The 15,645-nt window shown below is 45.6% G+C and overlaps 1 protein-coding gene across 1 annotated transcript in view; it reads right to left on the reverse strand.

Annotated features, from left to right (window-relative positions):
* LOC311102164 (von Willebrand factor A domain-containing protein 5A-like) overlaps positions 1-14,822 on the reverse strand; it is a 40,769-nt gene extending 25,947 nt beyond the window's left edge. The window contains exons 1-9 of the mRNA XM_084143405.1: positions 14,678-14,822; positions 10,030-10,080; positions 6,364-6,566; positions 5,451-5,673; positions 4,832-5,007; positions 4,452-4,566; positions 4,080-4,255; positions 3,807-3,895; positions 3,396-3,540 (exon numbers count right to left, since the gene is read on the reverse strand). Coding sequence (XP_083999531.1) covers positions 3,396-3,540; positions 3,807-3,895; positions 4,080-4,255; positions 4,452-4,566; positions 4,832-5,007; positions 5,451-5,673; positions 6,364-6,566; positions 10,030-10,072 — 1,170 coding nt within the window. The 5' untranslated portion in view covers positions 10,073-10,080; positions 14,678-14,822. The remainder of the gene's footprint in view (positions 1-3,395; positions 3,541-3,806; positions 3,896-4,079; positions 4,256-4,451; positions 4,567-4,831; positions 5,008-5,450; positions 5,674-6,363; positions 6,567-10,029; positions 10,081-14,677) is intronic.
* Between the last annotated feature and the right edge of the window lie 823 nt (positions 14,823-15,645).

Consider the following 15,645-nt stretch of genomic DNA (forward strand, 5'->3'; position numbering starts at 1 on the left):
TGCGGGGAGCAGGAACGGGCCGGACTGGGCTGACGACGCGCACCACTGGCCTGGTGCGGGGAGCAGGAACGGGCCGGACTGGGCTGACGACGCGCACCACTGGCTTGGTGCGGGGAGTAGGAACGGGCCGGACTGGGCTGATGACGCGCACCACTGGCTTGGTGTGGGGAGCAGGAACGGGCCGTACCGGACTGGCGACGCGCACCACTGGCCTGGTGCGGGGAGCAGGAACGGGCCGGACTGGGCTGACGACGCGCACCCCTGGCTTGTTGCGGGAATCAGGAACGGGCCGGACCGGACTGGCGACACGCACCACTTGATTGGTGCGAGGAGCGGGACTGGGTTCCTTCATTAACCCCCACTCCTTCTGCTGCCTAACCAGCTCCTCTCGCCGTGCCTCTACACTTTCCTTCTGCTCCCTCTGCACCAATGACCCCCTTAATCTGGCGGCCTCCTCTGCTAAACGGCTGAACCGCTCTATCGCGGCCTCCTGCTGCCTCGTCGTCCACGGCGTGAGTCCCCCCCTACATTTTTTTTGGGCTTGTCTCTCCCCCGTGATCATGGCCTCCATCCCTCTTGCCAGACTCTCGCTCATCTCCTCCCAAGTCCATCCTCTCTCCTCGTCACGCTGGTTGATCCAGGCTTGGTGGGATCTTCTGTCACGCTCGTTCATTAATGAGAAGGACCAAGGCGCAGCGTGATATGCATCCATATTTATTTACGTATTGAACACACGACAAAACAACAAACGAAACGTGAAGCCCAAGGTAGACAAAATAACATACCTCAACGGAACAAGATCCCACACAGACTGGTGCCAAAAGGCTGCCTAAGTATGGTCCCCAATCAGAGACAACGAGCTACAGCTGCCTCTGATTGGGAACCACCCTGGCCAACATAGATCTAAACGATCTAGAAACTAAACATAGAAATAAACACAACACAAAATATACACACCCTGACTCAACAAATAACCGTCCCCTGAGTCAGGGCGTGACAGTACTGCTCTGGATCTGGGGTGGAGCCGCTGACCGGAACTGGATCAGGCACCGGTGGAGCGGACTGCTCTGGCTCCGGAGTGGAGCCGCTGACCGGAGCTGGACTGGACCCCGGTGGAGCGGATTGCTCTGGCTCCGGAGTGGAGCAGCTGACCGGTGCCGGACCAGGCACCGGTGGAACAGGCCCGGGCAGTGCCGGACTGGACACACGCACCACTGGCTTGGTGCGGGGAGCAGGAACGGGCCGGACTGGGCTGACGACGCGCACCCCTGGCTTGGTGCGGGGAGCAGGAACGGGCCGGACTGGGCTGATGACGCGCACCACTGGCCTGGTGCGGGGAGCAGGAACGGGCTGGACTGGGCTGACGACGCGCACCACTGGCTTGGTGCGGGGAGCAGGTACGGGCCGGACTGGGCCGACGACGCGCACCACTGGCTTGGTGCGGGGAGCAGGAACGGGCCGGATTGGGCTGACGACGCGCACCACTGGCTTGGTGTGGGGAGCAGGAACGGGCCGTACCGGACTGGCGACGCGCACCACTGGCCTGGTGCGGGGAGCAGGAACGGGCCGGACTGGGCTGACGACGCGCACCACTGGCCAGGTGCGGGGAGCAGGAACGGGCCGGACTGGGCTGACGATGCGCACCACTGGCTTGGTGCGGGGAGTAGGAACGGGCCGGACTGGGCTGATGACGCGCACCACTGGCTTGGTGTGGGGAGCAGGAACGGGCCGTACCGGACTGGCGACGCGCACCACTGGCCTGGTGCGGGGAGCAGGAACGGGCCGGACTGGGCTGACGACGCGCACCCCTGGCTTGTTGCGGGAATCAGGAACGGGCCGGACCGGACTGGCGACACGCACCACTTGATTGGTGCGAGGAGCGGGACTGGGTTCCTTCATTAACCCCCACTCCTTCTGCTGCCTAACCAGCTCCTCTCGCCGTGCCTCTACACTTTCCTTCTGCTCCCTCTGCACCAATGACCCCCTTAATCTGGCGGCCTCCTCTGCTAAACGGCTGAACCGCTCTATCGCGGCCTCCTGCTGCCTCGTCGTCCACGGCGTGAGTCCCCCCCTACATTTTTTTTGGGCTTGTCTCTCCCCCGTGATCATGGCCTCCATCCCTCTTGCCAGACTCTCGCTCATCTCCTCCCAAGTCCATCCTCTCTCCTCGTCACGCTGGTTGATCCAGGCTTGGTGGGATCTTCTGTCACGCTCGTTCATTAATGAGAAGGACCAAGGCGCAGCGTGATATGCATCCATATTTATTTACGTATTGAACACACGACAAAACAACAAACGAAACGTGAAGCCCAAGGTAGACAAAATAACATACCTCAACGGAACAAGATCCCACACAGACTGGTGCCAAAAGGCTGCCTAAGTATGGTCCCCAATCAGAGACAACGAGCTACAGCTGCCTCTGATTGGGAACCACCCTGGCCAACATAGATCTAAACGATCTAGAAACTAAACATAGAAATAAACAATACGAAATATACACACCCTGACTCAACAAATAACCGTCCCCTGAGTCAGGGCGTGACAGGCGTCATCGATAATACATCACATCATCTACATTTTTGGTAACAGTTATTATACATTACGTCATCTATACAAGTATGCATAAACAAAACTAAGTAAAGTAGTTTTTTTTCTCCCTCACTAACTTTAAGCATCAGTTGTCAGAGCACCTTACCGATCACTGCACCTGTACACAGCCCATCTGAAATTAGCCCGCCCAACTACCTCATCCCTATATTGTTATTTATTTTGCTCATTTGTACCCCAGTATCTCTATTTGCACATCATCTCTTGCTCATCATTCCAGTGTTAATACTAAATTGTAATTATTTTGCACTATAGCCTATTTTATTGCCTTACCTCCATAACTTGCTAAATTTGCACACTGTATATTAATTGTATTTCTGTTGTATTTTTGATTTTGTTTTACCCCATATGTAACTCTGTGTTGTTGTTTTTATCGCACTGCTTTGCTTTATCTTGGCCAGGTCGCAGTTGTAAATGAGAACTTGTTCTCAACTGGTTTACCTGGTTAAATAAAGGTGAAATAAAAAATAAAATAAAAAAATAAAGTAGATAAAAGGACATTCAGGAACTTATAAAGAAACGTCTCTGTTGGAGGATACGTTGGCAGGCTTTAGCAGAGGCATTTACATTATTGTTACCTAATAACATTTCACACAATTTATTATTTTCAGCTAGATTGTTAAAATTAGCATTTTGGCTGGACAGCTGACGAAAAAGATCATCCCTAATGTCATTGTATAACCCACAGTAAAGCAAGGCATGAGGTTCTGTTTCAATGGAACCATCGTTACAGAAAGTACAGACATTTCTCTATGGGAGTGGTTGTGTATGTAAGGTGTGTAAGTTACCTGTCTGGGCTGGTCGGGGATGCAGGGCTGGCTGTAGATATGTTTTAAAGGCTGGAGGATCTCTGTACCTCCCATGTCAGCACTCATTCCCTTCACCTTCTGTAGAGCCTCATCCATAGTCTTCTGGCTGTACTCCATACTCTTACTGACGTCCAGATAGACACACACACAAGGTCAAAGGGTCATCACCACAACATATTACAGACCAACGCCATGGACATTTTCATCTTTAACCTACCTGCTGCAAATGTTTAGATGTAAACATTAACTGTCACACAATGTCACTGTTTATCTTTGAATACGGATTACTTGGTGCAACATACATGATAAAACCCTAGAACGACATTGCTAAATGTGTTTAGAAACAACTTGAACTGATTGAGACGGGGGTTGGAAGGAGAGAACACTCACGGAAAGAAGGACTTATAACTGGACCCAAAGCCGATGATGTTGAAGTAGCAACCCATTGGCAGGCTTTTCAGCAAGAGCAGCAGAGTATCCTGCAAGAGAGAAATCCAACAAGTGTCTTTACTCCTCAATAAACCTTATAGGACAGTCTTAAAGAACTTGTACAGAGTAACCACTGTGTCCTGGATTTCACTCCAAACTATCTCTTGGTGAATGCTGTGTAGATTGAGTTGTTCATTTACTAGAATAGGATTGTGTGTGTGTGTGTATTCATACCCTGGCACTGCCAATACGGTCCTGTGCCCCAGACCCATTGTGCATGGGGCATCCCATGCTGCCAGAGCGATCCACCACGAACAGGAACTCCCCGTGTGAGGTCAGCGATGACATCACATCCTTGGGGAACTCTGGGTACAGGCTCAGCATGACCACTGGGTCACCCATCAGAGAGCCTGGGGGGGAGAGAAAAGAAAGAAACAAAAGTAAGAAAGAAGAAAGGTCCAACAGTCTTTCTCCATTTCTACAGGACACCTCTCCATCTGTCTCACCATGTCATTCTCTGTAAACATGGATGAAGGTAGTAGACTAGACTACTCATTAATCTCATATACACCAATCTACAACAGAGTACACCCACCACCCACTCACCTGGCTTGGCAGAAGCCTGTCCTGCCTCTACTATAGCAGTAGGCTGATGGGTGTCTTGGTAATACAACAACAGCTCAACGTCCCGGTCAAACTGATGACCTGCAGCCAGACTGACCTGCAGTTAGAACAACATTCACATGAAGACAGAGCAGTCAGAGGGAATTTAACAACTATGAAGGATTCTGATGGTTCATGATGCTAGTGAGAGTGCAATTACACAGACATACTGTACACACACACACACACACACACAGACACACACACACACACACACACACACACACACACAGACAAACCGTACACACACACATTCATATGTGCGTAAAGAAACACACTTCCACATGCATATGAACACAAACACAGACAGACACACACAGTACCGTGGCTTGGGTTTTCTCTGTGTTGAGGTAGTTGAGTGGGTCCAGGGGACAGTTGGACTCTACTCTAGAGATGGGATGAGGGGACGACACGCGGGCACTGAGGGACAGACTGTAGGGCACAGAACCAGCGGGCACTGAGGACACCTGGGCACTGCCATCACTACCACTGTCTGACCCTTAGAGAGAGAGAGATGGGGTGAGGGAGAAAGGAAGAGAGAGAGATGGGGTGAGGGAGAGAGACAGGGTCAGGGAGAGAGGAAGAGGGAGAGAGAGAGACAGAAGAAAGAAGGAGAGAGAGGAGAGAGAGAGAGAGAGAGAGAGAGAGAGAGAGAGACCAACAAATTAGCATGTTTTTGCTCCAGCCCAGCACTACCACCTTTCAACTCACCAACTCACCAAGACCTTGATTAATTCACTCAGGTGTATTAAAACTGGACTGGAACTAAAGCCTACACCATCCAATGTGGGTCTCAAAGAGCAGGACTGAAGACCACTGCCCTATGGGACCAGGTACTGGTTCCTAGTCACACTGCTGCCCACAAGGTTTTTACTTTGTTTTGCACTGCCCTATGACGTATTACTGGTTTGTGTCTCTCTATACAGGTGTCCATGTTCTTACCCTGGGGTTGGTAGCGGGGGTTGAGCACGGCGGGCAGGCAGAGCCTCAGGCTGTCGTCAGCCTGTACAGCCAGCTCTGTCACATAGTCCAGGCTGACAGAGGCCTTCTCTCCTGGAGGCAGACTACCCACACTCAGCTTGAACACGTCCGGGCTCTCATCACTCTCCTCCAATAGGAAGGCTTGCTGTCCCGAGCTCAATGCATCATCATACTGCTCCTGCGCCTGAGGGGGGACAGAGGAAGACAGGGACGCATCATCAACCTGAGACACAGCATAGTACAGTAGCATACATCCAGGGGAGGGTGCTGTCTGACTGACACTAGTCAGGTCAATGGGGTTTGACAGAGAGTAGGATTTGACAAAGCAGTGGATGGAGAACCAGTTTTACAGGGTCAAAATCTAATACTGAGAGCAGAGAGCTGCTGGTTAACCAATAAGTGATAATAATAAGTAATGGATTGGATTTATATAGCGCCTTTCTACCAACTGAGGTACTCAAAGCAGTTTACATTGTAATGGGGAAACTCCCCTCATCCACCATCAATGTGTGGCACCCACCTGGGTGATGCACAGCAACCATTTTGTAACAGAACGCTCACCACACATCAGATCGCATGGTGGAGAGGAGTGATATATGCCAATTAGGAATGAAGGGGATTATTAGGTGGCCATGATGGAAATGGGGCCAGGTTAGTCGGCCGGTAACACTTAACACCAAGTTGCTCTTAAACCTGTGTAATAACGCTGTAACTACACTAGTAACAACATTTGAACTAACATGTTATTACTTGGTATTAACATGAAATTAACCCAAATCCTGCTATAAATTATACTTTTGTAGATCTCAGAAAATGTCTTAAAAAATGTCTACAGTTGCATTTGTCTCGATGTTGACTTGTCATCTCTCCTCACCTTCTGTTTCTCCTGAACCTCAGCCACCACCTCAGTCTGTCCTATCTTGGCGCTGAACCTGCAGACAGCAGCCTCTCCTGGTAGAGGGAAAACAAAGATGGCCTCCAGAGGGCTTTTCTCCTGGTTCTCATACTGCAGAGTGGAGCTCACAGTGGCCACATGCCCCTGCACACTCACCTCCACAGCAATACTCTTCAGAGGCACTGAGAGAGGGAGGTATGGAGGGAGAGAGGGATAGATGGAAGAGAGAAAACTTACGATGACAATGTTTGGGAACCACTTGGAGATAGTAAATGTGATTTAACGCTCATCTCATGGAAATGTTTAATTTAGTGAAAAACAATATACAGTTGAAGTCGGAAGTTTACATACACCTTAGCCAAATACATTTAAACTCAGTTTTTCACAATTCCTGACATTTAATCATAGTAAAAATTCACTGTTTTAGGTCAGATAGGATCACCACTTTATTTTAAGAATGTGAAATGTCAGAATAATAGTAGAGAGAATGATTTATTTCAGCTTTATTTCTTTCATTTGGTCAGAAGTTTACATACACTCAATTAGTATTTGGTAGCATTGCCTTTAAATTGTTTAACTTGGGTCAAACGTTTCGGGTAGCCTTCCACCAGCTTCCCACAATAAGTTGGGTGAATTTTGGCCCATTCCTCCTGACAGAGCTGGTGTAACTGAGTCAGGTTTGTAGGCCTACTTGCTCGCACACGCCTTTTCAGTTCTGCCCACAAATTTTCTATGGGATTGAGGTCAGGGCTTTGTGATGGCCACTCCAATACCTTGACTTTGTTGTCCTTAAGCCATTTTGCCACAACTTTGGAAGTATGCTTGGGGTCATTGTCCATTTGGAAGACCCATTTGCGACCAAGCTTTAACTTCCTAACTGATGTCTTGAGATGTTGCTTCAATATATCCACATAATTTTCATTCTTCATGATGCCATCTATTTTGTGAAGTGCACCAGTCCCTCCTGCAGTAAAGCACCCCCACAGCATGATGCTGCCACCCCCGTGCTTCACGGTTGGGATGGTGTTCTTCGGCTTGCAAGCTACCCCCTTTTTCCTCCAAACATAACGATGGTCATTATGGCCAAACAGTTCTATTTTTGTTTCATCAGACCAGAGGACATTTCTCCAAAAAGTACGATCTTTGTCCCAATGTGCGGTTGCAAAACGTAGGTGTTTATACTTGCATACTATTGTTTGTACAGATGAACGTGGTACCTTCAGGCGTTTGGAAGTTGCTCCCAAGGATGAACCAGATTTGTGGAGGTTTTCTTTTGATTTTCCACATGATGTCAAGCAAAGAGGCACTGAGTTTGAAGGTAGGCCTTGAAATATATCCACAGGCAGGGGCGGTGTGTTCATTAGGGCGATATGGGCGACGCACTGCCAAACGGGAAAAGGAAGGGATTTTTTTCCTAATCAATTATATCACGGCAACAGTAGTTATCAGTGTTCTAATCTAGACGTCTGATCTGCCACTAAATGTCCAATCAGGCTAAAGTCGTGCTTCAAATGGCCCCGCCCCTTTTGGGGCGGTTTCAGTCAGGTTGAAAATCGCCCAGAAGTGTCTCATAGCCTCTCATGTAAAATCTTTTTTTTTTCAAATATCAGAGCTTTCAATACAATCTCTATGGGTTTCTGAGGGCTTGCACTTACGCGCTTTCGTCATACGTAACATAACCATGAACGTAACTAAGAAAAGAGCGGGTAGCAGCGTCAATCAATTCACGTACTACTATCAAGATGGCTAGCGTTCAGTGCAACTCGATTGTCTCTTTGAAAGAAGTTCACATCAAAGACCATTCAAAACGAGCTACTGGAGTGTATGCTAGCGGTCATGAGGGAACATATTGTGGAGGAGGGGAAGTCGGCGAACTTCGTAGCTATCCAAGCTGACGAGACCACGGACGTTTCTACACAGACACAGCTGGTGCTTGTGCTGAGGTACATAGATAGCAACCACAAAGTGCAGGAGCGCTTTTTTGAGTTCCTTCCCATCTCGGAATCAACCTCAGTCTCAATCGCTAGTGTGCTTTTGGAGAGACTGAACGGTCTTTTTGCCGATGACGAGAAAGTCAAACTGTGGTGCACTGGCACTGTACCAGGTTCTCATGAGCTACAACCTCCAGGAGACGTTCTCTGAGACTGTGACTCTGTTGAACATCCTCATAACTACTCCCATGACAACAGCTGAAGCTGAGAGATGTTTCTCAACTTTGACACGAGTTAAGACATTCCTGCGACATTCAATGGGCCAGGAACGTCTGAATGCACTGGCCATGCTTTCCATGGAGAGGGAACTAGTCCTCAGCATGCCTGATTTCAATGAGAAAGTCATTGACCGCTTTGCTGCATTGAAAGAGAGAAGAGAACAGTTTCAGTACAAGTAATGTAGCCTCTCTCTCTCTTTGTCCCTCCCTGTCTGTCTCTTTAACACACACACACGCCCAAATCAGTTCACAGTTGATGTTGTTTAAAATAGTTATTTTTCATGTAAAAAAAAAATAATAATCTGTTCATGTTCATTTTTACAAATCTATACAGTTGGCCAGAATATGGTTGTTCATATTTACAAATCTATACAATTGGCCAGAATATGGTTGTTCATTTTTACAAAGCCATACAGATAGCTGTGTTTACCTTTTCTAGAAATTATTTTCAAATTCTGTTTTCAGGCAAAATGTATATCACTGTTCATTTTCACAAATCTATACAAGAGGGCAGAATATGGAAGTCTATAAAAATGTCTTATTACCAATAACTTGCATCAATGTTTTCAGTAGCCTCTATCAAAAGCTCCTGCTTGCTTGTTGTGAATTATGCTCAGGTGCACATATTTCCAATTCAACCATGAGGCAAAAAATGTGGTAAAAGCTCTTGTTGATCCTGCAATCTGAACAAATACCAAGATGCTGTATTTTCAGCTGATATTTCATTTGTTTATGGAAATGCATATTGTTTATGCAGTGTTGAGGAATGTGAAAGTACACCCTTGATTATTTTTACTGTGATAACTTATTTTGCTTTTGTAAGCCAACACTTTTGAGATCAGTCAATAAATGCTTCTGGCATTGACTTATATGCTGCCCCTGTCTTCATGTTGTTGCTGGACATATCTTTTTTAAAATGTGTGTAGGTCACCAAAATCATCAGAAAAATTGCCACCCCTGAAAAAATTTTCAGGAGCCGCCACTGTCCACAGGTACATCTCCAATTGACTCAAATTATGTCAATTAGCCTATCAGAAGCTTCTAAAGCCATGACATCATTTTCTGGAATTTTCAAAGCTGTTTATAGGCACAGTCAACTTAGTGTATGTAAACTTCTGACCCACCGGAATTGTGTTACAGTGAATTATAAGTGAAATAATCTGTCTGTAAACAATTGTTGGAAAAAATGTCCTAACCGACTTGCCAAAACTATAGTTAGTTAAAAATAAATTTGTGGAGTGGTTGAAAAACAAGTTTTAATGACTCCAACCTAAGTGTATGTAAACTTCCGACTTCAACTGTAAATGTGGTGGAATGTTCTGAAGTATTTCTTTAATAAAAATATATAAACAGCATAATGATGAGAACTCATGTCTGGGAGAAGGAAGAAACACAGACATCGGAGGTAAACAATCATTTCTGCTTTCAAACCGTACCTGGTTCATTCTTGACAGTTACCAATCCACAAGAGTCCACCATTTTGGCTCCTGTATGGGGAAGTCAGGTGTCATATCATTGTCCTCTTACCGGCCTCTTAATTTAATGAAGTTAATTGCCGTGCAACAGTAAACAGTTAATCATAATATGCCAAGTGTCTATGATAAATTGTTTTATAAAGGCAGCCACAGAATGTAACTACTGACTGTAGGAGGAGAGTCATTGAGAGGTTTATCTAACCATGTTGGCAGGGCTCTACAACAATGTTCCCTCCAATTGTTTTTGCCACTGAGAGCGTTTACTGTGAACGCTGAGGCTGTACCCATTTTAACTTACAGTTTTAACAGTAGCCAAGTAGGCTACTGTGGCTATTTGATCATAATGTAGCCCTACCAGTGGCCTACCATCAAAAACAATGGAGAAAATGCACCCCATAACATTTTAACATGGAAATAGCTGTTATATCATTCAGCCTACAGTAGCAGCAAATGTGTGGTGTTCAATGTAGGACTACATTCCATGAGAATGTTGAAAAAATATATGCAGGGTTTGACATTAACCTGCTCATCCACTTGTCCTTCAGACAAGGAGGCGACTGAAAACATTGTTGTGTTGTTTGATGCAAGAAACCACGTTACAAAATATCATGCATTATTATTCCCAAACCATTATAACAGAGAATCAGACAAATTATGCTACCCTTTTTAAAAATACAACATATAACTGGGCTAATAACTCACTAACTAGCAAAGGATATGAACAAAACGTGCACACGTGGCTACATGCATCTTTTTCTTTGATCTCAAAACAAGCGCATCTACTCATGACCACAGCTGTAAACACAGTCCAGTTCAAAGTAAATGGCACAGATCCACATATCCTTTTGGCAAACTCCAAGCGGGCTGTAACTTCCGTCTGGCCACTCTACCATAAAGGCCTGATTGGTGGAGTACTGCAGAGATGGTTGTCCTTCTGGAAGGCTCTCCCATCTCCACAGAGGAACTCTGGAGCTCTGTCAGAGTGACCATCGGGTTCTTGGTCATGTCAAAGTTGCGTCAATTCAAATCTGGCATTAGGAACAAAAGAGGTCAACACGACTTCTAAGATATACTAGTAGGACTAGGACCCATGTGGTCCTCTGTAGCTCAGCTGGTAGAGCACGGCGCTTGTAACGCCAAGGTAGTGGGTTCGATCCCCGGGACCACCCATACACAAAAATGTATGCACGCATGACTGTAAGTCGCTTTGGATAAAAGCGTCTGCTAAATGGCATATTATTATTATTATTAGTTATTTTAATTAATGCAAAAACCTTCAATGGTAAATATGATGTTTCGTATATACGGGCTCTTTGAAATACCTCGCAGGGCACTTCAGAGAACTAATCCATTGTTTCAGATTCAATACTCAAATACTCTGACAGAGAGTTTCCCACCTCTCTGCTGACCAATTAGAGTAGACTTGAGCGTGGTTTAAACTTACTCAGCCAATCCGTTGATGCATCTCTGTTACCAGGCATATGTCCATATCATAACAACCTGTCATAGTGAGAAGAGCCAGCTCCCTTAGACACCATTCCTACGTCCAAGGAAGGTTCACAGATCACAAAGAACCAGTATATTCCAGCATTTGGAGACACAAATCCCTATCTCACTTTACCCTCTAAAACAGCTCTTCACATCAATCACAGCTTGCCAGGTGTCACAACCTACATTAGCACAGTCCAGAATGCATTCTTTCTAAGTTAGTCATCCCATCAATTATAAAAAATAATAAAATCTCTCACAGTCACCTCCCTGACCAAGGCCCTTCTCCCCCGATTGCTCAGTTTGGCCGGGCGGCCAAAGGTGCTTCAACAAAGTACTGAGTAAAGGGTCTGAATACTGATGTAAATGTTTTATTATTTTTTATTTTTTATATATAGATTTCTAAAAACCTGTTTTTGCTTCGTCATTATGGGGTATTGTATATAGATTGATGAGGGGGTAAAAAACAACAACAATTGAATACATTTTAGAATAAGGCTGTAACATAACAAATTGTGGAAAAAGTCAAGGGGTCTGAATACTTTCCGAAGGCACTGTTTGTGTGCAGCGCACGTGTGATTAATAAACAACATAATGAACAAACAGCTTTGGGAATCCATCTGTATTTTGATCAATTATATAGGATAGATTAAAAATAGCATAGTTACAACAACAATAAATGACTGACACAAGCGGGCCACTGACAGGAATGATGGACTGGCCAGGAGTGTTTAACCTCCCCCTGGCAGCCCTGTATGTGGACAGGTGCATTCTAGTGCTGTTGTTGCCTCTTCAGAAAGTTGGTTTATTTGTTGGTCAATTGCACATTACTGTTTGAATAAATAATTTCATTTTAATAAAACATTGAAAAGCAAATTGTGAACTAAAAAACGAATGTGACCAGGCACATTTTTCACTGGCAGCCTTGCGACCAATTCAAAATGTGTGTCGCACTGCCGAGTCAAACGGTCGCAAATACAACTGTTTTGGTCGCAGTATCAAGCCCTGGTAGGTCATGCACCATAACTGCAGGTTGTTGATAAAGAATATTGCTTTGTACAGTAATACAATTTTGGTCTTCCCAGAACTTTCTTGTTCTCAACTCCAATGGCTGGATGCCGCTGGGGCCTGATGGATGTTTCCCTGCCTTGTCATCTGTCCCTATCCGAATGGCCTGTGCTACCTGGAACTTGCCTGCCAAGGAAGTCGTCTCCATTCTCCATCCTGTAGTGAAGTAGACGGAGAACAGCAAGAAGAATGTTCCAATCAGCGCTGGTCCCATGTCACAAGTCGTTGGAACCGAAGGCAGTGGCATGCTGCTAAGCGGACGGGGGTGACTGCGAGAGGTTCGGAGCAGATTGACATAAGGAATAGCTTCTCTGCACTGGTGCCCACCTGTGCCTTCATCGCTGGGATTGCCTGTGTCTGCGACGGCGGTGCTGACTCCAACTATGCTGACTCCAGCGGCGGCTTCAACGTCGAGTTCAGCTCCTTTCCCTCTCTCTGGATCTGATGGGGCACTGACTGCTGTGGTAGGTCTAGACCTATCGCCGGGAGCAGCGGGCGTATGCTATCCTGCTTCTCGTGGGCCCGTGAAAGGTTAAACAAATTGTGTGAGGGGTAGGAATGGCCGGATTTCTCCATGACCTTTTCCAGCCGTTGTATTGGGCAGTTCAATGGTGAAAAATGTCTCAGTCCCTGGAGCAAAAACGATGTGCTATCCAGGAGCACGAGTACAGGACATCAATAAGCTGCTCCCAAACATTTTAAACCAGCATCAGGATATTGAGTCTATCATAGTTCATGTGGGATTCAATGACATTATGAAGGGCAGCGCAGAACAGCTGAAGATGGATTTCAAAGAACTGATTGGGTCACTACTTGACACCAACAAACGCCCCATAATAGCTGGCCCTCTGCCCTCCCTAAATCGTGGCATTGAACGGTTCAGCAGACTTTTGGCCCTCCATAACTAGCTACGAGACTACTGCAGCTCTGTGGGTACATTTATTGACAATTTTGAAACCTTCTGGAAACAAAGCTTGTTTTATAAGAAGGATCCACCCAAATCATTTGGGTTCCTGGATCCTTTCACAGCATTATAAGGCTGCGTTGAGACAATTACTTATCAATGACCCAAGCCCAGCTCAGCTAATCCCTACCATTGTGTTGCCAAGTTGTCATAATGCAGTGGTTTCCCAACCTTTTTCAGTTACTGTACCACCAAGTACATTTTGCTCTGTTCAGAGTACCTCTTAATTACCTCCTAATGTGCATTTGACCAGTTAGCCTGTGGTCTCATGAGTCTTCTCAAGTACCCTCTGTGGATAGGCCAAGTACCTCCAGGGGTAGAATGCCAAGTAAATTGCAAACAATATATTCTGGGCACTATCAGACTACTCAATATGTTTTGAAAAGGTACAAAATGGTCATGCAGAAACAGGAGAGTAACTGTAAATATTGGTTATGTACAGAAATACCTATATATTTTTGCAAAACCATTAAATGTATCTATGATAATATGTAGCCTAGGATGCCAAGTGGGCGCTAGATCTGCACCAGGCTAGATCTGCACATCGGCTGCCTAGGCTAGATAATGTGCTAATTTATAAATATTAATGATATAGAAGTTCAGTGAGTTTATTTTTCGATTCATCAGGGGCTGCTTCAGCACCCCTACTTCCCGCGGCTATGGATGGAAGTGTCTTATATAAGGAAATGACAGGCCTAGTTCAAGTGGACCCTGTGAAATAGAGTAAAACACACACCAAAAAAATCACAATTGCCCCCGGTCTCCCCAACATGATTCATTTCTGAACGTTCTGTAACGTTGCGCACTCTAGAACAGACCCTGGGGCGTGGTCACTTTGCGTGCTACTCTACACAGTCATTGCGTCTATTCTAGCAACCTAAACCAAACGTCCATAAAATAAGGATAGTGTGATATGTGGATGATATCGAATTGAATGGCTATTTCTGGCCACCAACAATAATAAGCAAAATAGGTTAACGTCATTTCAACATATGTCGTCTGATCAAATGTAGAATATTTTGAGAACCTGAACGCTTTCACATTAATAGGCGAATCATCCCCATATGACGCAGTTCTGTAACATATTACCTTGACATCTGTGATAGGCTAGTTTTCAATGATAGCGTTTTACTGGTCCTGGCGATAAAATCCCACCGTTTCTACTTTCGTTTAGCATTAATATCCGAGTAACCTACTTCTTCTTGGTTTATTACGAAAAACGTAAATCGTAAACATTTCGTAGACACGCCTACTATCTTCCTTGCCATTGGTGAAAAGACACATTGGGCCTATTCAACCAATCGTTGTTCTTGCGTCTGTAGTGCAGGTTTTTTTCTACCTTATAACGCTTTAAACGTATTATTAGGCATATATTTCTATAGGCTATAGCAATTCGTCAATGGACTGAACACTAAACATAGCTGTCTGGTCATTGTGCTTATAGCTGGTCAATTCATTGGATATCTCCTGTCAGATTGAAGTACGGTGTTACGACATTCAGCTGACCATATTAGGCTTAATAAAACGTTAAGATTCTCTCTCACTAAAGCAGAAAAAACTCAAAGGCTTTTAGAGAATAAGTGAGTTGCAAAGGGGTCTGGACACTGTTGAAGCAGCGTAGAAGAGTGGCGTGTGGGGTTGATCTCGAGTGGCGCAGCGGTCTAAGGCACTGCATCTCAGTACTTGAGGCATCATTACAGACCCCCTGGTTCTATTCCAGGCTGTATCACAACCGGCCGTGATTGGGAGTCCCATAGGGCGGGGTACAATTGGCCCAGCGTCGTCTGGGTTTGGCTGGTGTAGGCCGTCATTGTAAATAAGAATTTGTTCTTAACTGACTTGCCTAGTTAAATAAAGAGTGTCTGTGTGTGGGCGGTCTTCTAGCCTACTCTTCCTCATAAGGAGGTACCAAACACTCCTCGTGGACCCTATTAATCCGGTGTGTTCAACAGTGGCAGAAAAAGTATTTGAGTAAAGATACCTTAATAGAAAATGACTCAAGTAAAAGTGAAAGTCACCCAGTAAAGTACTACTTGAGTAAAAGTATGTGGTTTTAC

This window comes from Coregonus lavaretus (genome assembly GCF_964263955.1).
Source record: "Coregonus lavaretus genome assembly, chromosome: 26".
In the NCBI taxonomy this organism is placed as follows: domain Eukaryota; kingdom Metazoa; phylum Chordata; class Actinopteri; order Salmoniformes; family Salmonidae; genus Coregonus; species Coregonus lavaretus.